The 24,097-nt window shown below is 39.8% G+C and overlaps 1 protein-coding gene across 5 annotated transcripts in view; it reads left to right on the forward strand.

The window, feature by feature from the left end:
* TRIM55 (tripartite motif containing 55) overlaps positions 1–24,097 on the forward strand; it is a 160,870-nt gene that overhangs the window by 92,949 nt on the left and 43,824 nt on the right. Inside the window, exons 8-10 of one of the 5 annotated variants that reach the window (XM_029591393.1) lie at positions 12,659–12,852; positions 20,495–20,714; positions 21,942–22,032. In XM_029591393.1, coding sequence (XP_029447253.1) covers positions 12,659–12,852; positions 20,495–20,714; positions 21,942–22,032 — 505 coding nt within the window. Of the gene's footprint in view, positions 1–12,658; positions 12,853–15,852; positions 16,169–20,494; positions 20,750–21,941; positions 22,033–24,097 lie in introns of those variants that run through there. The other 4 variants (XM_029591395.1, XM_029591394.1, XM_029591396.1 and 1 more) reach the window with 4 other exon arrangements.

Below are 24,097 nucleotides of genomic sequence, written 5' to 3' on the forward strand. Positions count from 1 at the left end.
CTCAGTGTGCGACGGTGGTCAAAATAGCAAACAGACTGTTAGGAATTATTAGGAAAAGAATGGGGAATAAAATGGAAAATGTCATAGTACCTCTGTATCTGTGCATGGTGAAACTACACCTAGAGCACTGTGTGAAATTCTGGTCTCCACATGTCAAAAAAAGATATAATTGAACTGGAAAAGGTACAGAGAAGAGTGACCAAAATTATAAAGGAGACAGAATGGCTCCCCTATGAGATTAAATATGTTAGGGCTGTTCAGCTTGGATAAGAGACAGCTGAGGGGAGGAGGGGGATATAATAGAGCTCTATAAAATCATGAGTGGAATACAATGGGTAAATGTAACAGTAGTATAGTAATGACGGCAGAACATGACCAAATGGCCTATTCAGTCTGCCCAGCAAATTTCTTATGGTAGTAACTGCCGCTTTATGCTGGTTACCCCCAAGACTTATGATGAGATTGACAACAGGAGTCCCTCAAGGGTTGTCCTTATCTCAGACATTATTTAATATTTATATGGCACCACTATGTAGATTACTGTCAGGATTAGGGTTGATATATTATATATTTGCCGATGATGTTCAAATCCTTTTACCAATAAAGGATTCGTTGGATGCTACATTAAAACTGTGGAGTATTTATAATAGTTCTATAAATCAACTTCTCACGCAGATGTCACTCTCTCTTAACAATTCTAAAACTGAGGTTTTATATATCTGTAACAAGATGACAGATAAAATTTCACTGGAAATTAGTTCTAGTTCAGCCCTTTGTAACATAAAACACGAGGTTAGGAGTCTGGGGGTTAGTCTAGATAACAAATTTCATTTAAAGCCATTTGTAAAGAACATAATCAAGGATGGTTTTTATAAATTACAAATTTTAAGGAAACTGAAACCATTGTTACATTTTAATGATTTTCGTACTGTGCTTCAAGCCTTACTATTGACAAAGTTGGATTATTGCAATTCACTTTTCCTGGGTTTACTGTTAAATACCACTTGTCCGTTGCAAGTACTTCAAAATTCAGCGGCTCGTCTATTAACTAATACAAAAAAATTTGATCATATTACCCCGATTCTGATGAGTTTGCATTGGCTTCCCATTCAATTTTGAATTAAATACAAATGTTTGACATTGATTCACAAAACTATTTATGGTGATAGAAATGAATGGTTGAATGCCACACTCCATATTCATACCCCTGTACAGAATCTTAGGTCCATGGGTAAGGCACTTCTTTCTGTTCCATCGCCTAAGTCAGCGCATCTCAATACTGTTAGAGAGAGGGCCCTTTCTATAGCCGGGCCGAAACTTTGGAATACTCTTCCGCTCAAGTTAAGACTAGAGGATAATATCCAGCATTTCAAAAAGCAGATAAAAACATGGCTGTTTGAACAGGCTTTTAGCAACATAGTATGATTCTCTGATTGATTTCTGAACAGGCTTTTAGCAACATAGTATGATTCTCTGATTGATTTTTGCACCATATACAATGTAGAGTATTCTACCCTATTTTAGTTGATTGATTTGATTAAATTTTATGTATTTTATTATTTTGTAAAATAATTAAGATATGGTTTTTCCATGTTTTTAGGATAAATTTAGGAATGCCTCTGTCTCAAACTGACCATGTACTGTGGAGATGGAGACAGGAAAGAGTAATTGCGGGGAGGAGAGTGTGTGGCCTAGGCTTGCCTGCCCGGTCAACTCTAGGCACGAGAATTTCCCAGTTTTTCCAGGCACTGTGATGACATATGCTATGTCATCACAGTGCCTGGAATCAGTGCCTGAAATCAGCAGGCATACTCCTGCTGATTTCCATGTCCCCCCCCCCCCCCCTCAGGACAGCTGCTTCTAGCTTTCCCTACCACCAGGCAGCAACTACATACCCCCTCAAAGTTCCCCCCCAAAGTACCCCCTGCTCTGCTCCAAATTTACAGGTAACCTCCTATCAATATAGCCATTCCTATCCTCTCCATATAAGTTCCCTTCCTCTGTATATAAGTTTCTTACTCAATATTTTATGGACTATAATTGATTATGATTACTGTTTCTGAGTATTATATTTGTAGTTACTGTTGTTGGACTGAACCTCATACTCCCCATATTCCTCCCTACAATTTCTCAAGTTATTGTTCTATGTAAAGCCTGTTGCGATATTGTGTTCAAATGTAAACCGATGGGATGTTCCCAACGACCATCGGTATATAAAAATACTAAATAAATAAATAAATAAATAAATAAATAAATAAATAAGCCCACGGCATGCACAGTATAAGCATAGGCCCAACTGGACAGGAGCTTCACCTATAACAACTCTTTTCCCCTTGAGTTAAGCTCTTGGGTTCCGGGGGCCAGCAGGTCTTAGGCGAGAGTCTCTGTGGAAGTGGCATATATGTAAGTCCAGGGTCAGGCTAGGGTCAGAGGCAGGAGGCAAATGAGAATTGTCAGTGTCCAGGCAAGGATCAGAAGTAGGCAGGTCTTGAGGACCTGGTTAATTCTTTCAGTTTGGCCGTTTCCTTGTGGATGGTAGGCTGTGGTGAGGTCCAGGGTAATGTCATATTTTTTACAAAGACCTTTCCAATGTCCAGTCTCTTCCCTGCATAGTGCCGCCAGCCTATGTGGCCTACCCTGTAGGCTAAGTTAACCTCACCACAGCAACAAGGGTCCACAAATCTTACAACAATTAAACTCTGGAATTCATTACTGAGGATGTGGTAAAGGCAGTTAGTGTAGCTGGGTTTACAAAACTGGTTCATAAACAATAAAAACAATAAATGTGACAGAGTAAAAGCTCGAACAATCAAATAAAAAATACATAGACAAAAGAAAATAAAACCGAAATTAAAAACTAAAATACAAACTAATTTAACTTATAAAACTCAAGGATAAGTCAAATCCCTACAGCTTGACCGATAAAAACATTACTTATCAACTAAGGAGCTCCAACAAAGGCCAGCGATTAATGATCTATCTCAAACACTAACTTAAAGAACATAAGAACATAAGAACATAAGAAAATGCCATACTGGGTCAGACCAAGGGTCCATCAAGCCCAGCATCCTGTTTCCAACAGTGGCCAATCCAGGCCATAAGAACCTGGCAAGTACCCAAAAACTAAGTCTATTCCATGTAACCATTGCTAATGGCAGTGGCTATTCTCTAAGTGAACCTAATAGCAGGTAATGGACTTCTCCTCCAAGAACTTATCCAATCCTTTTTTAAACACAGCTATACTACCTGCACGAACCACATTCTCTGGCAACAAATTCCAGAGTTTAATTGTGCGTTGAGTAAAAAAGAACTTTCTCCGATTAGTTTTAAATGTGCCCCATGCTAACTTCATGGAGTGTCCCCTAGTCCTTCTACTATCTGAAAGAGTAAATAACCGATTCACATCTACCCGTTCTAGACCTCTCATGATTTTAAACACCTCTATCATATCCCCCCTCAGTCGTCTCTTCTCCAAGCTGAAAAGTCCTAATCTCTTTAGTCTTTCCTCATAGGGGAGTTGTTCCATTCCCCTTATCATTTTGGTAGCCCTTCTCTGTACCTTCTCCATCACAATTATATCTTTTTTGAGATGCGGCGACCAGAATTGTACACAGTATTCAAGGTGCGGTCTCACCATGGAGCGATACAGAGGCATTATGACATTTTCCGTTTTATTCATCATTCCTTTTCTAATAATTCCCAACATTCTGTTTGCTTTTTTGACTGCCGCAGCACACTGAACCGACGATTTCAATGTGTTATCCACTATGACACCTAGATCTCTTTCTTGGGTTGTAGCACCTAATATGGAACCCAACATCGTGTAATTATAGCATGGGTTATTTTTCCCTATATGCATCACCTTGCACTTTTCCACATTAAATTTCATCTGCCATTTGGATGCCCAATTTTCCAGTCTCACAAGGTCTTCCTGCAATTTATCACAATCTGCTTGTGATTTAACTACTCTGCACAATTTTGTGTCATCTGCAAATTTGATTATCTCACTCGTCGTATTTCTTTCCAGATCATTTATAAATATATTGAACAGTAAGGGTCCCAATACAGATCCCTGAGGCACTCCACTGTCCACTCCCTTCCACTGAGAAAATTGCCCATTTAATCCTACTCTCTGTTTCCTGTCTTTTAGCCAGTTTGCAATCCACGAAAGGACATCGCCACCTATCCCATGACTTTTTACTTTTCCTAGAAGCCTCTCATGAGGAACTTTGTCAAACGCCTTCTGAAAATCCAAGTATACTATATCTACCGGTTCACCTTTATCCACATGTTTATTAACTCCTTCAAAAAAGTGAAGCAGATTTGTGAGGCAAGACTTGCCCTGGGTAAAGCCATGCTGACTTTGTTCCATTAAACCATGTCTTTCTATATGTTCTGTGATTTTGATGTTTAGAACACTTTCCACTATTTTTCCTGGCACTGAAGTCAGGCTAACCGGTCTGTAGTTTCCCGGATCGCCCCTGGAGCCCTTTTTAAATATTGGGGTTACATTTGCTATCCTCCAGTCTTCAGGTACAATGGATGATTTTAATGATAAGTTACAAATTTTTACTAATAGGTCTGAAATTTCATTTTTTAGTTCCTTCAGAACTCTGGGGTGTATACCATCCGGTCCAGGTGATTTACTACTCTTCAGTTTGTCAATCAGGCCTACCACATCTTCTAGGTTCACCGTGATTTGATTCAGTCCATCTGAATCATTACCCATGAAAACCTTCTCCATTACGGGTACCTCCCCAACATCCTCTTCAGTAAACACCGAAGCAAAGAAATCATTTAATCTTTCCGCGATGGCCTTATCTTCTCTAAGTGCCCCTTTAACCCCTCGATCATCTAACGGTCCAACTGACTCCCTCACAGGCTTTCTGCTTCGGATATATTTAAAAAAGTTTTTACTGTGAGTTTTTGCCTCTACAGCCAACTTCTTTTCAAATTCTCTCTTAGCCTGTCTTATCAATGTCTTACATTTAACTTGCCAATGTTTATGCTTTATCCTATTTTCTTCTGTTGGATCCTTCTTCCAATTTTTGAATGAAGATCTTTTGGCTAAAATAGCTTCTTTCACCTCCCCTTTTAACCATGCCGGTAATCGTTTTGCCTTCTTTCCACCTTTCTTAATGTGTGGAATACATCTGGACTGTGCTTCTAGAATGGTATTTTTTAACAATGACCACGCCTCTTGGACATTTTTTACTTTTGTAGCTGCTCCTTTCAGTTTTTTTCTAACAATTTTTCTCATTTTATCAAAGTTTCCCTTTTGAAAGTTTAGCACGAGAGCTTTGGATTTGCACACTGTTCCTTTTCCAGTCATTAAATCAAATCTGATCACATTATGATCACTATTGCCAAGCGGCCCCACCACCGTTACCTCTCTCACCAAGTCCTGTGCTCCACTGAGAATTAGATCTAAAATTGCTCCCTCTCTCGCCAGGATTTAAGAGCCTTCATAATGCATTTGTATCTATAAGCAACTGAACTTGTTCAGGTAATGAATTTCATAAGAGTGTTCCTGCCACTGAGAATAATCTCTTCCTGGTTACCTCTAAATGAATCAGCTTAGGTGCTGGGATTTCAAGAAAGCCCTTCTGCACAGATCTTAAAGCGTGAGATGGTCTATATATATGTAGAATACAGGACATCCAAGATGAGGAAATATTATTGATTAGTTTAGAAATTAACATCAAGACTTTATATATGTGCGCCCCTTTGTGCGCCCCTTCGTGCGGACCCTGAGAGCGGAGCAGAACCACACAGAGGCAACCAAACACACAGCACAGCCTTACCAAACAAACATTCATCATCCAGACTACCAGTCTTCCAAACAAGCCCTCTACAATACAGACAACCCAATGAGACGCCGCAGTCTGCACTAACGACACAGCTTAAACAATAAGTCTTCACTGCTCAGACAACTAGAATCCACAGTTGCAGACAAACAGACAGCCCTGACTGATAATCAGACTACACAGACATCACAAATAACGAAACTAACTAAACTACCAGACGCCATCACCAGACAACTCAACCACCACCCAGACAACCAGACGCCATCTCCAGACAATTCAACCACCACCCAGACAACCAGACGCCATCTCCAGACAACTCAACCACTACCCAGACAACCAGACGCCATCTCCAGACAACTCAACCACCACCCAGACAACCAGACGCCATCTCCAGACAACTCAACCACTACACAGACAACCAGACGCCATCTCCAGACAACTCAACCACCACCCAGACAACCAGACGCCATCTCCAGACAACTCAACCACCACCCAGACAACCAGACGCCATCTCCAGACAACTCAACCACCACCCAGACAACCAGACGCCATCTCCAGACAACTCAACCACTACCCAGACAACCAGACGCCATCTCCAGACAACTCAACCACCACCCAGACAACCAGACGCCATCTCCAGACAACTCAACCACCACCCAGACAACCAGACGCCATCTCCAGACAACTCAACCACTACCCAGACAACCAGACGCCATCACCAGACAACTCAACTAATACCAAGACAACTAAACGTCATCAATTAAACAACTCAGCTACTGATCTGACATCCAGTCGCTTCATCGCTGACAACTCAGCTAGCTCCTAACAATGCAAAAAATGTGCCACGGTCTCCCAATACCGATTCTCCATCATCAAACGCTACTCACAGGAAAACCAAACATACTCTACAATCAACGCACCTACAAATCCCTTATCCCTATCATGATTACTCCAATCACACAACTTCTAGGATTCACTCTTTTTTCACTGACATTATTTAATGCTCAATCACTATCCAAGAAATCTCTGATTTTAAATGACCTTCTCCTAGATGCAAACCCAGACCTCTGTGCTATAACAGAAACGTGGTTTAAATCTACAGATATAGCTTTAATTAATCAACTACCAACTCAGACCTACGACTTTTTCTCGATCCCACGACAGAAAAAAAGGGGTGGGGGCATTCTCCTAGCAGCAAAGAAAGAACTCAGATTCTCTCATCACCCAATCAAATCTGACTCTAAATTGGAAACAGGTCTTTTCAAATCAGACTCTCTACAAATCCTTCTAGTATATGCCCCCCCAGGACTTCTAGAAGCGGATCCATCACCCTTCCTAGAAATCTTAGCATCTTATCTAAAACCAGACTCCCCAACGATAATCCTAGGAGATTTCAACTTGCACGTTGATAACACCACACTCTCTACCAGCTGCGAAACCATTCTTACAGCCATGTCTGCAATGGGATTCAAACAAATAATCAATGAACCTACCCACAAGGCAGGTCACATACTGGACCTTATCTTTGTGAACTCAGGTATAACACATTCAGTACAACCCACTTGCAAAAAAGTTCCCTGGTCAGACCACTCTTTAATCTCCACCACCTTCTCAATGACCCAAACGAGCAATAAACCCTCTCCTCAACACTCATTTCTCTACAGAAAAGTATGCGCCTCAGATGAACTCAGCAATCATCTAATCACAGAACTCTCACACATAGACGTCACATCACCTAATGCAGCCATAAATTCCTGGTCTACTATAACAGAAACTGTGGCAAACAAACTTTGTCCGTGGACAACAAAAAAAGTCAAACAAGGCGAGTCAAAAAGACAGCCATGGTTTACTAACGAACTTAAAAACCTCAAACTTAACCTGCGTCAAAAAGAAAGTAAATGGCGTAAAGCCCCTTCCCCCTTTACACTTTCTACATACAAACTCGCCCTCCAATCATACAAGAGCTCCACTTTAAAAACAAAAAGGGACTTCTACGCACATAAGATTCATGACATCATATTCGACTCCAAAGCGCTATTCACATTTGTCTCCAATCTAACTCAGGCCAACCTTCCTGACATACCACCTAACCAAGCTCAAACAAAAGCTGATGAGCTGGCATTCTTCTTCAGTAAGAAAATCACAAACCTGCTAACACAATTAAAGCCTAATACAGGCACACCAGCCAGCAATTATGCACTCCATAATAAAGACATCTCCCTCCAGTCTCTTGAACTCACCACTTCCTCAGAGATCCAAACACTTCTTAAGAAAATGAAACCCTCATCTCATCCACTAGACCAGATCCCATCTAAACTACTACTGCTAATCCCGGACACCATAACCAAAACCCTAGCGGACATCATAAACTGCTCATTCACCCAGGATTTCTATCCAGACGACCTCAAACTAGCATCCATTAAACCGCTCCTCAAGAAGCCTAACTTGGACCCCAAAGATCCTAACAACTTCCGTCCAATCTCCAATCTGCCTTTCATTGCCAAGGTGATGGAGAAACTAGTTAACACACAACTATCTGAATACATAGAAGAACACAAAATTCTATTCCCTACTCAATTCGGTTTCAGAAAAGCTTCAAGCACAGAATCCCTTCTAATCTCACTGACTGACTACATTATACTGGGCCTCGACAAAGGACAGGCCTTCCTACTGATTTTATTGGATCTATCGGCAGCTTTCGATACTGTTAACCACGCCATATTACTAAAGCAACTGGCGAACATCGGTATTACAGGATCAGCACTAACATGGTTCAAGACATTCTTAGAAAACAGAGGTTTCAAAGTTAAAATCCACAACAAAGAATCCCCCAGATACCCATCTTCACAAGGAGTTCCTCAGGGTTCCTCTCTCTCACCAACACTTTTCAACTTATACCTTCTCCCGCTTTGCCAACTGCTAAACAAATTGAACCTAAAACACTTCATATTCGCCGACGATGTCCAGATTGTGATCCCCATCAAAGAATCCATCACTAAAGCTCTAGAACTTTGGGAAAACTGTTTTCAAGAAATTAACGATCTCTTATCCAGCTTAAATCTTATTCTAAACCAATCAAAAAGCGAATTCATGCTAATCTCTCCAGATAATTGCAAAATCACTACAAACCCGCCAGCCAACTTGCAAATCTCAAAAGTAAGAGATTTAGGAGTTTCTATAGACAACCGGCTAAATTTAAAATCGTTTATCAACCAAACAACCAAAGACTGCTTCCACAAACTGCACGTATTAAAAAGAATAAAACCCCTATTTCATTTCCATGATTGTAGAACAGTGCTCCAAGCAATAATATTTGCGAAAATTGATTACTGCAACTCTATCCTTCTAGGCCTCCCATCATCCCACACTAAACCTTTCCAAATGATACAGAACACGGCAGCAAGAATTCTAACAAACAAAAGGAGAAGAGATCACATTACACCAGTCCTCAAAGACCTTCACTGGTTACCAATCCACTACAGAATAATTCATAAGTCCCTCACCACAATCTACAAAAATATCCATGGACTGGCTCCACTCCATCTACAAATAGCTCTCAAAAAACATTCCTCCAACAGACCCATCAGAGAAGCATATAGAGAATATCTACAAGTACCTCACAACAATACCACCCAACATATAACATTGAGAGATCGGGCCTTCTCCACAGCAGGTCCCCCACTATGGAACTCAATCCCCTTAGAATTATGACAGGAACCATGTCTTCCAACCTTCAGGAAGAGACTTAAAACATGGCTGTTCATGAAAGCATTTCCGGACCCTTAATGATTCACTTCCATCAAATGCAGCAACACTGAGCATCTTCTATTAAACTGAAACAGACAATACCAACCAATCACTACAATGTTTTACTTCTTGTTAAACTTTTTATCTCTCCTCTAACTCTAATCCCAGTTAGAATAACCCCTGTTTTATTGTAACTTTTTCTTCTACGCACTTGTTATACTTTTGTAATGTATACTCTTACGTTTTAGCTATGTACGTTATAATGTATTGCTCACCCCCTTGTTTTATGTAAACCGACATGATACGAACTGCCGTGAATGCCGGTATAGAAAAACACAAATAAATAAAAAATAAAAATATGACTCTCGACTGAATAGGAAGCAAACGAAGAGAGAAGAGAACTGGTGCAATATTCTCTCTTACAGGTACACCGGATAGAATGTGTGCCACTGTATTCTGTAATATTTGTAAAGACCTTAATGTATTTTCTGGCAGGCCCATTAATAATAAATTGCAGTAATCAATTCCTGAAAATACTAGGGCTTGAAGGACCAAACAAAAATGTCCAGGCTCCAATAAACATATTTCAGGGCTTCAGGGTTTCTTCAGTGTCAATGCAAGCGGAGGTCTATATCTTATCTATACCAAGGTAAAAAGGTTGGAAATTAATGAAGTTATATTGATTAAAGATAATGGGGTAGATTTTCAAAGCTGGCAGTGAAACTAAGTTAGCTGTTTAGAACTTATACGGCCAAGTTATGATGTATATTCAGTGGCTCAGCAAAGCCACTGAATATATGCCTATATATATATATATATATATACATATATGCACTTAGCCGGATAAGTCTACCCAGCTGAGATTAGACCTGCTTCGTGGGCATCTAGACTTACATGTATACTTATACAGCTAACTCCGAATATTAGTGGTTAGCCATATATGGCTAACTCGTTCTGCCCCTGATCTGCCCAGTACACGACTATTTTTTGTGCGTGGAACTTTTAGCCATATAAGGGACTTATATGGCTAAGCTGCGGCCGCTGAACACATATTCAGTGGGTGTTACTTAGCCGCATAAATCCTGCTTATCCAGCTAAATAGTGCTGAATACACTTTGAATATTGGGCCCAATGTGGCCTTGCAGAATAGTCTTGAAATTCTGGAGAATATAGTCCAAAGAAGACATTTGTAGCTGATTAATTTTCCCAATGTTGTTTCAATTTTTCCTTATGCTATATTTAGGAGATATTTATTAGAGATCTTAAAAGTGCCACCTGCCTCTGTTCCACCTCTTTCTAAAATGTATCAACTATTTCCTGGTAGGAGGGTTCATAATAAGGGTTAACAGTTACATTTCCTTCAGAATAGCTTAGACAACAGAATTTTTTGAGAAGCTGGATATGAAAATAGGAATGCTTTGCTCAACTTACTTTAGATTTGGACTGAGAAGGATTGATGAAAATGTTTTGGGGTTTTTTTAATATAGAGAAGTACTTTTCTAAATACTCTAATTTGTATGTTTCTTGGTGTGTTACAAGTAACTGAAGAATTGGAAGCAGGGTATTACAACCTGGGGCTTCCATTGTGTTATGGTTTTCATGTAAGTACATCCTTACGTTTCAGGGGTTTGTTATGCTTTTTACGATCCCCTTCACGTGTCAGCATTTCTGTCCTAGGAAAATTTATCTTCTTGCTCCCATTCATTACTCAAGTACCAGAAGGGCTAGAAGTCAATCTGTCTTAAAAATCCTGCATGTTAGAGTAGCCGTGCCTTGACACTACCTTCAGCTACTTATTTTCCTATATTCTTTCGTGTTTTTTTTAAATTCTACATTAAAATAGGCTCCCCACAATCGTGGTGGACTAACTATGCAGGATCATTCTGCTATATACTGTATTTGCATGTTAGCTTAATTTCTTTAATTGAATGGTTGTAGTGAGCTTGCCATATTTTTTTAAAAGCAATTTGCTTGTATGATAATGTTAAAATGTATAAAGATAAACATAACAAAAAAGCATATTTCACTCAACGCCCTTCCTTTTATCAGATACATACGTCCATTTATATAGATCATCACTCATAACTCTTCTGGCATACATGGCACTATTTATTTATTGAGAAAATTGCTATGATGCACACTCCACTGATCGTGGCAGCATACAAATTAACATACATGATCTCAAAACACAATACTTGGCCTATATTAAGCAATGACACATGATATTAGTAAAATAGAAAAAGGTTAATTTATAGAAAAACAAGTGAAAACAAATCAAAATCTTGACCACTACAACACCAACATGTGTTATAGGTGTAAAAGCAAAGCATAACTGATCTATAGGTTGGTGGGTGTATTTTTGTAAAGCTGTCAGACACTACAGTGGCCATTCCACCTTGAATTGATGCTGGAACTAATCTGTCCTACCCCTGCCTCAGTTCGGAACACAACAAGAGGAGGAGGAAGGAGGAAGAAATGCTCTGACACAGACAGTAGGCCACAGAAGTAATAGCTAAATAGATTAATTGAGTTTGTCAGTTTTTCAACTTTGTATATGCAGGTTTAAAGCAAATCAAGAAGGAAAAGAGCATATTTCCTTTTTAGTTGTGTTTCTTTGGTGTGAGAGCACCTATTCATGGTATGTCCATCTGTCTGCCCATACATATGTGCACATGTTGAAATTCGGCATGCCAGATTGCCATTTTGATTCAAATAAGTGCAACATTACTACTGCCTGATTACTTTTAGTCTGTGCCAACTTTCACTTGCTTAGAGGAAGGGAAATGTGCCTTGCTTCTAGTGTTCGCTTTCCAACTTGCTATATTTGGAATGATTAAATTTAGGTGAAAAAAAAAGCAGAAAGGTAAACTTAGTTTTAAATAGAAATAGGCTTTTTAAGCCTGGGCCCAGCTTGTGCTAATTTAACTGCAACATCTGGAACTGGATAGGTGAATAGTTTCTAGACTTGCTTCATTGAGTCCTTATCTTGTAGCATGCTGGTATTGCTTTCTTTTGTCCTGAAACAGAGTAAACCGATTTAATAATTAACCTGCGTACAATGTGTAAGAGCCAGTGACTACAGTTTAAATTGTTGTAATGATTAGAGGAAGAAGATGAAGAGGAGGCAGTAGAAGGTGGCGAGCTGGAAGATGTTCATACAGAATCATCTGGGGAAGAGGAAGAGGCAGCTGAGAAAGTATCACCGCAGCCTCAGCTGGACACAGATCCTAGCAGTGCCCTTGCCCGACCTTCAGCTGAAGTAGCTCCCATGCCAACTCTAGCAGCTGGTTCTGTTCAGGTACTGTAAGTGCAATGGGGCAGCAGTAAACAAAATGTTCTGAATACTGGCATCTTATATAAGAAACATTTATTCTATCTTGTTAGAAAGCAAAGGTCCATCAGAAAAAAACAAGTTTAAAATGTGCTATGTAGAGAACAGGGGCATAGAGTCCACTACTAGTCTGTCATTTAAGGAAGCAAACAGATCAATTTAAAGCAATATTTTTAAAGTGCATTTGTAGCTTTATAACCCTCTTATGAATACAGTATCAGAAGCATGGAATACTTACCCAATCAAATTGAATGATTCGGCTATTTTAAATATGAAATTGTGGATGACTTTGCGCTCTGTCTTACTGATCTATGCCAGAATTCAGAGTGAAAAGCAAATAATCCCAAAAATATCTACACTCTTTTTTTTTCTTAGCCAGTCTCTTACAGATGTTGGTTACTATTGCAGTTCACTGACCTGAATCTTCCCTTTCCATTAACTTTCATCCCTACTCTTCACCTCACTTGAGCATTACTGACTTGTTTAAGCATCACACTGCAAACCTGTATTTAGCCTTAGATCTCCCAGTTTGTGAAAATGTACATCTAACCCCTCAAAGAAAAACATCTGCTGCCATAAAGTGCAACATAAATGTTAGACCATGTAAAAAGTGCACTATTCTCCAAGATGAGAAAAAGCAAAAAAAACAAACAAAAAAAAAGTCCAGGAAACAAGAAAACAAATATAAAATGATCAGAAAATGAAAAAACAAACCAAAATGAAAACAAAAATAAAATTTCCCTGCACATCCCTGCAAAGCATCATGACAGCAGAACAACTTTACAAAAAATGTCTCATCGCTTCTTTCATCCTAATACATATACACTACATATATCCCTTCCAGAATCCTCTTAGCTGAAGTATTTAGATATAACCTGAACTCTGTGCAATGCCCTACCTGAAGCAGATGTGTCACCATCCTCGGCTTCCTTCTCAATGTTCATCTCTTCATCCCACACAGTTACCTCTTCTAATAATAGTGCTGAGAAATGGCATTCAGACATTTTTTCAACTTTTTCCGGAACCATCTTTTGGCCTTCATTCCAGTATCATGGGTTAGAAAATGAAAGGAGTATGTGAGTAGACAGCTCTCATGCTTTTTTGTTGGGAGAAAACATATTTCATCCCTTAGGAAAGAATGGGCTCTACTTAATGAAAAAGGAGGTTGCCTGGATTCACCTCTGCCCTGAACAGAAGCAAATGTATTTGAAAGGGAGAGCACAAGAGGTGAATAAAAGTCATGTGTGTGTGTGTGTGTGTGTTTGGGGGGGGGGGGGGGGAATTGCTGGCTGTGGGTGGAACTGGAAGTGAAATGGAGTCTAAAATGGCAAATATTGGTGGGATCTAGCACCTATGCTCTTCAAATATCTTTTTTGAGGCCTTTCTAAACAGGGTCAGTGCAAGAGTATTTGGTGCCCTAGGCAAACCTTTGTCAAGCACCTCCCGTCCTCCCACATACCTCCAGCACAGTGCTCCTTTCTACCAGCAGAAGTGATTCCAGTACATCTCTCTCTTCTTTGATAGGATTGGTTCTGACAGAGCACCCCTCTTGGCTTCATGCTGGTAGGATTTTGTCGCCCCCAAAATTTTGACGCTCCAGGCAACCGCCCAGTTTGCCTAATGGAAGCACTGGCCCTGTTTCTTGCTGAAAGTTTCAAAGTGCCCAAATTGCAGTTGAATATCCCCCTTTTTTTTAGCAGTTGTTATCTGGAGGAAATTGCTACTTGGTCACCATTAGCCAAAAGAATGCCCAGACCTCCATGTGTACCTGGTTTTAAAACAGTCATAATCTTATTTGTAAATGATCTCTAAAGATAACAATTGTTCTGAAACTAGTATAGGAGCTCATTTTAGTTAATGAACTGTAAATGATTGTCCCAATGAAGCAAAGCAAATTCTTTGATAGAGGCAGTTAAAATGAGCTAGTTGGGATGGATGAAGAATCAAAAGTGGGTGTGTACAATACCTCAAACTGGTTGACAAATGCCATTCTTGGATGGCAAGCAGGGCTGAATTAGCTATGACATATGGATGTTCACATCCATCAGCATCGAACAGACCCCTCTCTCTTAATCCTAGGTTTACTAAGCCATGATAAGGTGATAACTTGTGGTAAACAGCGTTTAATGCGCGTTAATTGCTGTGCATCATGCGATACCATATTGCAGCAATATTGCATGATTCTGTACATTTTTTATACAACATTCCATCCCTATGTAAATTACCTGCTTTGCATGCAAAAAATTAGCAAATGCATGCATATCCGCTAATTACTAGTCAATTTAATGCAAATAAGATAACGTAGAAGACTTAGAAAAAAACCAGCCCTATTTTATCGCATTTCAGTGCGGAGTAGTTATTTTTTACTGGGGCCATCAGGATGCTAGCCAAGCAACCCAAAACTAACACCTCTCCAAAACTGATACCCCTCTGGAGGTGTAATGAGATTCCTGCTCCCTCTAGAGGCAGTGCCAACCACATAAGTGAAAAAAATAGAATAAAACTTGTGCGGCAAAGCCCCTCCAGATAGCAGGACCCCCCAAGCTCACCCAAACCTTCCTTCAGCATTATGCCATGGATGCATAATTATAAGATATGCTCTAGAGCACATAATCTATTGACCACAATAACGGATAATCCATTGCTAGCTGTCATATATCTTTTGCCCTATCGGCAATGCAGTCTATAGATTCTGCTTCTGATCATTTCCTCTCTACCAGTTCCTGTACTTTATAGACTTTCTATATATATATATCAATTCCATAGAGTGCCTTAGAAATTTCATCAAACTTCATGGGGTGGGGCATAATGCAACTCCAGTTTCCAGTAAAATGAAAACTGAAATATTCCAAATCATGATAACATGGAGATATCATGAAGAGTAGCGGGCTGGAGGTGCAGGTAATGAGAAGGGCAAATAAAATGTCTTCATTCTTTCCTATACCCCTTTTGTGCTTTCTTTCATAGGAAACCAGTCTGCACCCCTTTGTGACTCTTCATGCAGAACTTGACACCTGAAGTTGTCACAGCCTTTGCCACTGGCAGTCAAGAGGCTATCAAGGCTAACATCACAGCAGTGGAGGCAGCAGCCAGCCAAAACATCTGCCAGTGTGTTTTGGACCCCAACTTAGGGCAATGCTTATCATATGCCCCCTCCCCAAAATCTAGCCCCCTTCCCTCAATTATCCCATAAATCCATCACGTCAAAGGAAACCAATAACAAGGGCCAACAAGAAAACAGGATCACAGTGTTTTGCTAAATAAAAGATTTTCCTAACTTGCTTTTAGTTGGTTTATTGTTTGCTGTTGACCAGTGTTATATGTGTTTCTTACTCCATATATAAAACTGCATTTCTCAATTTTCTTTTTTTGTGGGAGAGCAAGGTAAAGGACAAATGGGGAAGTTTGAGATGTGAGGTACACGGCAGTGAATAGTAATGAACATTTAGATTTCCAAACGGTATAATGAACCTCAAATTTTAATTAAGAATAAGGGAAGGATTCCCTTGGCTGCAAATAGCACTCCTGTATACTTGCACACAGTCATCTTCATGGTGTGGAATAACGTACTGATGGCATAAAATTTGGGGTGAATTTTAAGAGTCGCTCAAGTTAAAAGACCCATATATGTGAGCATATAGGCCAAGCACAAGCAACTCATTTTAAAACCAGAAAAATCTGCATGCATGAGTAACAGAACATGTAAAGATAGGAGTTGGGGCAGGTCAGGGCATTCCAAGGTGGGGCCAAAATATCCGCAGGTAAATCCCGATTTTAAAATGAGCGCCTGCAGCGCACTTCAGGTTATTACCTGCACATACTTATATCAGGTGTAAGTCAGAATAAAACTTGTTAAAGCCAAAAACGGACAAGTGGAGGGGTCTTTGAAAACTGGAGGAAGTGCACACTGAAGAACCAGAGTGGTCTTGATGATGTAGAGATAGACTGGGCAAACTGGTGGACCAAGTGGGCAAACTGGTTATTTCCTTCACGTGTGCAAGTTTTAAAACTGGCTCACTTATGCATGTAAAAGCCGACAAGTCCCAAGGAAAAATACGTGAATAACGTTTCATCACATAACCGCTTAAAATTAGGAGCACACATACACGTGCCAAGTGTATTTTATATTATATGTGCGCACTTGTGCAGACGATTTAAAATTCTGGTGTATGTGAGCTTGCGCCCCCATACATGCTTATGTGGGTGCATGCGCACTCATTTTAGTTATAGTCGCTCTGTGCTAATATTGGATCTTATTCCAAAAGGACTTTTCTACATTCTACATTTATGGAAAACTATATATTGAATTAGGCCCATTGTGTGCATAGCTTGTTGAATACATATAGCTTATTGTCGAAGGAGTAACCCTTAGCAGCAGTAATTAGGTTAGACTCAAGAATATATCTGGTTATAGGCAGATTGGAGAAGGAAGCAAAAACATGTGCAAGTATAAATAAAAGCAAATAAATGTCTTTTACAAGTTGAATGAGGCTCAAGAGTGGGCAGAAATCCTACCTTTTACTGATGATACAATTGTAAAGATTATGTGATTTTGTAATGCACAGCAGGGGTGAGCAAAGTTTCAAGCTGTAGCTCTTCTTCCATCCTTGCAATACTTGCCCCCTCCCACCCCAGTTGTTTTACATTATTTTATACATATATATGTATATTAATGTACACAGACGAACTCCACACATGAAGAGTATCCTGGATTCCTGGCATTGTGTCACATTCTCTTGATAACCAATCAGCCCTTTAACCAGTTTCCAAACTGCTATCCAGTAGCTCCAAAACCTAATTTTGTTTCTCAGGTTGCTGAAAGGAGCACACGTGCATTCGCATGCACACAAACACACACACACACACACACACAAAAACATGGCCACAGAGAGGCAGACACTCTACACCTCAAACCCTACAGACAGACAAATGGCAAGGTATCATGGCTTATCCATTGGAAACGGAGGTCCATATTCAGACACAGTCTGGATAGCAAAGTTAGCCGGATAAACGTAACCACCTAACTTTGAAGGTATTTTCAATAGTGCAGCCACCCTATTGAACATAGCCAGCTATCTTAAAATTAGCTGGTTAACTATATCCAGCTAACTTTAGGACAGCTCTTTGGCCCGACCAGACTTACCCCTAGATTCATCAAAAAGTTTTAATAATGCCTGTGCTAACAAAAAGGGGCATGTTTAGGGAGATTTTGGAGTTACCGCTTGGTAACTTACCACTTTGCATCAGTATCATTGCACAGTGCAGTAAACCCTACTTTTTGCATCCTGCAAGACACAGAGAGAGAGAGAAAGAGAGACTATCTACAAGGCCCTCATAGTAGTTAAATCTCTATAGGAGGGCCACCTAATAGATCAAGGTGGTGGTTTCGGGGCCAGTTTCGCATGTAGAGTGAGACGTACGAATAGCACAGTATACCTTGGTGAAGATTTGACAACATTTGGAATGAGGAAAGTCTAACAAAGATGAACTTTTGTACTACATGGAGTTCATCAAGCTTGGGTGAGAGAACATAACGTAGCTGGCTAACTCAACTCCTCCCAGTTATGCGCCCGGAATACCCCAACTTGTCCGGCCACATTCTAGCTAGCTAACTTATTAGCCAGTTAAAATTTAGCTGGGTAAATGCTTTTGAATATGGACTTCTCTGTAAACATTATAAAATTGCAGTACCACATAAATACTGGGATTATGACCCTGATAGATCTACAGAGAATGTAGACGTTGTGGTCACATGTCATGGGCATAGCATCTATTGTGCACAGTGCTTAACAGGCACCACCACTTTAAAATCGGTATGCCAACTGCCTGGTGGCCTAAGAAGAGAGGCCCTGTTGCAGGGCTGCAGGATGCACATCCAGGGAAGCAGCAACAGAGAGGAAGAAGAGGCAGCTGAGGAGCAAGCCCAGGAGGATGCTAATGGCCGAGAAGAGGAAGGAGCCCATTCTAAGTGTCTGCCCTCTGACATTCAAACCACATACAGCCTGTAGGTACTCTATGCTGATCTCATGCATCACAAGATTAGAATAGGGGAGTGTTGGCCCCAAGAGTTTGAATACTGCAGGGCAGGCACAAAGAGCAGCAGCAGCAGCACAGTCTCCCCTTTCTGTTCCCAATGGGGAGACTGCCTATGTTTTGTCTTTGGGTGTATGTGTGTGTGAATGTAGGCCTGTCTGTATTTTCTCTGTGTGGCCTGTTTATGAGAAAGAGAGCCTGTATGTGTGTATGTATGCATGAGAATGGGAGTCTGCATGTGCGAGAGAGCCTGTGTTTGTGTGGGAATATGAAGCTGTATGAGAGAGCATGTAAAAGTGAGAAAAATCATGGAAACTGTTATAAAGAATACAATTCAAAACATTTACATAGACATGGTTTAATGGGACACAGCCAGCATGGATTTATCCAAGGGAAGTCTTGCCTTACAAATCTCCTACATTTTTTTGAAGGGCTGAATAAACATGTGGACAAAAGTGAACCACCAGATGTGGTGTATATGGATTTTCAGAAGGCATTCGACAAAGTCCCTCAATCCACTAGCATAGCAAGTGGATCTGACTTATCCACATGTTCTTATGGCAGCAGATGATTTTCCACACACCATTCTATCTCTAAGACCATCAGCATCACCATCATGATAATAACAAGAATCTCAATTTAACATAGATAGTAAACCTGTGTATTTGTTTATAATTGGATGAATTAGTCCATTTTTGTTTTGTTTCAGATAAACCAAAACATTTTTTAAAATGAAAAGTGTTTTCAGCAAATAGTGTGCACTATTTGTAAATAATGTGTGCTGGTTGCTACTAATGCATACTATTTACCCAAAACAAAAAACCATGAAAAAATGAAAAAAATTAAAAACCCCAAAACTGAAGACAAACAAAATATTCCCATAAAATTAATTAACAAAATGAATATGAAACAAATTTGCCTGTATATCCTTAGTGAAAACTTAAGAATTTAAAATATGTAGGAGTAGTCATAAATATAACTACTCGATTAAGGGTGACAATACGCCCAATAAGATAATTTTATTCATAATCATGGCTCACAATGGGCCAGATTTTAGTACCTATGCGCGGGCATAGATTTGTGCGCACAACCTGGCGCTCACAAATCTACGCCTGATTTTATAACATGCGTGCGCAGCCGCACGCATGTTATAAAATCTGGGGTCGGCTTTCCCTGTTCCCTCTGAAAATGAATTTTTCTGAAATTTTGGAAAAAATTCAATTGTTTTTTGGTTCTCCTGAACCATTTCGAAATAGGCAATTTGAAATTGCCTAATTCGGGAAAAACAATTGCGCATTCCTAATGTAGAGTCCAAAAAAAGTGTAAGATGAAAAATGTTGTTAATTATTGTAAAACTGAATTTCAGTCAGACACTGATCATAATTTAAACACATTTTGCTGTGCATTGTAGCTGGAATAATTCTTTTAAACTTAAAACAATATCCTGTATTGGAGAGATCTAAAATTAAATGAGGAATACAGAGAACTATACCACAGAAGGTAACAAGGTATTCTCTGCTTCTTCCCCCCAACCCCCTCCCCCCTCTCCTGCCCTTCACCTTTTGTCCTGATAAAGGGTAAGCTGGAGTCAAGTGGTGCTCATCATTCTCCAGAAACCTCCGATCCCCTCTTTTACCCTAGCTGGTACAAAGCCCAGACACGGCAAGCTGCCAACCCGAATACAGCTCAGGCAAGCAATGCCTTGGGCCATGCAGAGCCTTCAGTCTCTACGGAGGTGAATGTGCAGAAGTCAGAAGGTGCCGAGGCAACAGCAAAGGAAAAGGCAACTCTGAGTGGTAAGGACAGCAGGTCAGCTGCAGCTGATCCCCAGGTCAGTGTCTGTGGTGTCCGAATGATACGGGTGTATGTGTGTGCTTCTGCGGTTCAGTTTAAGAAGACACCTTTGAAAGATCGATGCACTTTGAGACTACAAAGGCAAACTGGCCTCCTGGGAAGTCACCAAATCACAATTACTTAGCGATTTCAAAACACAGCTTGCAAAATTGTTTTGATTTAAAAAAAGGAAACCAGCTAAAATAATGTTCAGTGCATGCAGCTATTGATTCTTATTTCTATAATTGCGCTGTTCACATATGCAGAATGTAACACTGGGCCTCCCAAATATGCATATTTGTATTGAATCAGAAAAACGTGATCTGCTTTAGTTGTTGTAGTGCAAGTTAATGCTCCATTTTGAACATGCAGCAATGCTAAAAGATGTAAAATGATAACAAAACTCAGATCCTTTATCAAAATAGTCCTTTTAGAATAATAATTTTGGTTGGATATTGCCTTTTTTTGTTTTTTCTCATTATCCAGGCAAAATGATAGTGAAGTCAATTAAAAAAAAAAAAGGATCAAACGCTATTCTTTTAAAGAAACGTTCATGTCCCCAAGTAGAGGAAGCTATGTTTGATGTTTCAGGTGATTTTCTGCTGGAAGCTCTGAAGCTGCTGCAGACAAAACTCAGTGTCTGCTCTAAGCTGGAAAGGGGAAAAAAAGATCAAATAATTTAAAGCAAAATTAAAAACAACCAAAAAATAAATTATAAAAGCTATAACTGAATGCAATAATAAATTGGATTGATATGGCACTTTTCGTCCCAACAGGATGGTAATGCTCTTTACTGTTATAATCCATCAGAAAAACATATATAATCAGGGGTGGATGGCCGGACACCACAATTCAGTCTTCAAGATTGCATGACCACTTCCAAAGGAGTATGGAGATAAGAACAAGTTATTATTATTATTATTATTATTATTATTCAATTACAGTTGAATAAACAATGGAAAATAAAGTAACGTGCCCAAGGTCATGCTCTCCTTCTGGAAGATGGGGGGAGAATCCCTTGCATTCCACGAGTTCTCCAGACTGAGAGCTGAATGCTCTAGCCACTACCGCACACCACTAAAGTCAATTGATGAAATGTGTTACTCTGATTGAAAACTCAGTACTGTTAACACACAGCTCAGTATGGTATAGTGTCTGAATAATAAAGCATTCTTCTTATTTTCTCACAGGAGTTAGAATTCTGCTTATCAGTTTTGGCTTTGTTTATCATACTGCATCACCTCTGGAGTCAGATTCAATACATGATTTTTTCTTTAATGGGTATGAAATGTTTACCTTTTACTCATCAACTAACCTCTGTACTGCAGTGTTTTCCCATCATACTTCCAGCTGGTTTAAAAAAGAAGAAATCGCTCTCCTTAACTTTAATCATGAAAAAAAAAGCCCCAACATGCAGACAGCTTATACCAGCAATCACTGTGTTTTTTTCCCTAGCATTCCTCCTTCTAAATTTAATGTATATAATAATTTGCAATTCAGAGGCTTGATTGATTTCATTTGATCAAGGTTAGGCACTCTGATCCTGGGGTGCCACAAACAGGTCTGGATTTTAGGATATCCACAATGAATATGTATGTGGTATATCTGCATACTCTGTCTCCATTGAATGCAAATACCTCCCATGCTTATTCATTGAGGATATCCTGAAAACCAGACCTATTTCTGGCACTCCAGGACCAAAGTTTCCTACCCCTTTATTAGGACATCATTTCTTTAAAAGGTAAAATGATAAAACTACAGAATTTTAGTATTCTTCTGTATTTTATAGAAGGCACATATAATCATTTATAAAAGTACCAGTATGGATGGCAAATACATATGCAATAATGTAATAATGCAAATACATATGCATTATGCAATACATTTTTAACACTCCTGTTTTGAAATTATATTAACGAAAACTTTGCCTTGGCATGAAAGAATATTTTGTTTATGATTTTATTTAAATAACTGGGTTAATGAAGCATTGTTCTGAGCTCTTTGCTCTACCAGTTTATTTACCAGAAAAATATAGGGGAATGGAAATGAGTTAAATCACTTAAAGAGCCTTTATCGTTATCTGTCAATTTTGTTGCAATTAGTAGAAACTAATTTAGTTTCAGTGCAGGAAAGTCTTGATTTTCCAAAGCTGATTGTGTTGAATATGCTTTTGCAGAAGATTCTGCATGTGATCAGCACACTTAGTTTCACAAGAAGGAGAGAAATTAGGAAGTCAATGTATTGAAATAAAAACTTCGTAAATGACGCTTTGTTTGCTAAAACACCAAATAGTGCACATTATAGGGTAGATTTTCAAAGCAGCGCGCGAGCGTACATGTGCGCGCGCTATCCAAAATTGGAGCGGAACTTCCCTTCCCCCTAACCTAACCTTCCCCTAACCTTTCCCTCCCCCAGCCCTACTCTAACCCCCCCCCACCCCCCATCCCGACCTTTGTCAAACCTTTTGCGCCTGCCTGGAGGCAGGCGCAGGTTGCGTGCGCCGGCAGCCTGCCAGCATGCGATCCTCCAACACAGCGGCAATGGCCGCTGTGTCGGAGGCCTCTGGCCCCGCCCCTCCCCCTCCCCTCCCCGCCCCTTTAGTAAAGCCCCGGGATTTAGACGCGTCCTGGGGCTTTACACACATTGCTGGGCCTTTATAAAATAGGCCCGGCACACGTAACCCCCTCTGGATTTACACACGTAGGCCTTTGAAAATCCGGCCCTATGTGTGATAGCATGCACCATTTGGCATATTAGCATGCATAGCACAATTTTCAATGTTTTCACATTTATAAACAATAATATTTTGTGCTTAGTTTTCTGAATTCAAATTAATAGTTAATGAGCTACTGCAATGCCAGATCATGCACAGCAGCTCTATAACTGCGTAGTTAAACTACATGCAAAATTAGACTTGTGGGTTAAATTGTGCAAATAAACAAAGTAACTGTACCTCGATGAGTTGTAATTGCATTTTTTTCGTGAACTTTCCTATTGCAAAATTTCATCCGCCATTTTTTGTCCAACAGTAGATTGGTTGCTAGATGTGAATCTGAAATCTGGTGAAGTAGAAAGGTTTTGAAGATTTCATTAGCAATTTCGTAAGATAGTTCATAGGGCTGATAAAGGGATTGGGCAGTTCTTTAGAATGTGTTGTGTAGTACCAAGATTTAACTTTAGTTCCAAATGCACTTTGAAAAAATGAATTTGTAGCAGCTAGAAACTCTGCAGGGGCCTGGCCTCCTGCCTAATGACAATAACTGGGTCAGGCACCTGGGACTGCACACAATAAGAGATTTAGGGTTTTTTTGATTGAATAAGATCCTTCGTTTTTTATCCAGATCGA

Source organism: Rhinatrema bivittatum, chromosome 2 (assembly GCF_901001135.1).
Source record: "Rhinatrema bivittatum chromosome 2, aRhiBiv1.1, whole genome shotgun sequence".
Taxonomy (NCBI): Eukaryota; Metazoa; Chordata; class Amphibia; order Gymnophiona; family Rhinatrematidae; genus Rhinatrema; species Rhinatrema bivittatum.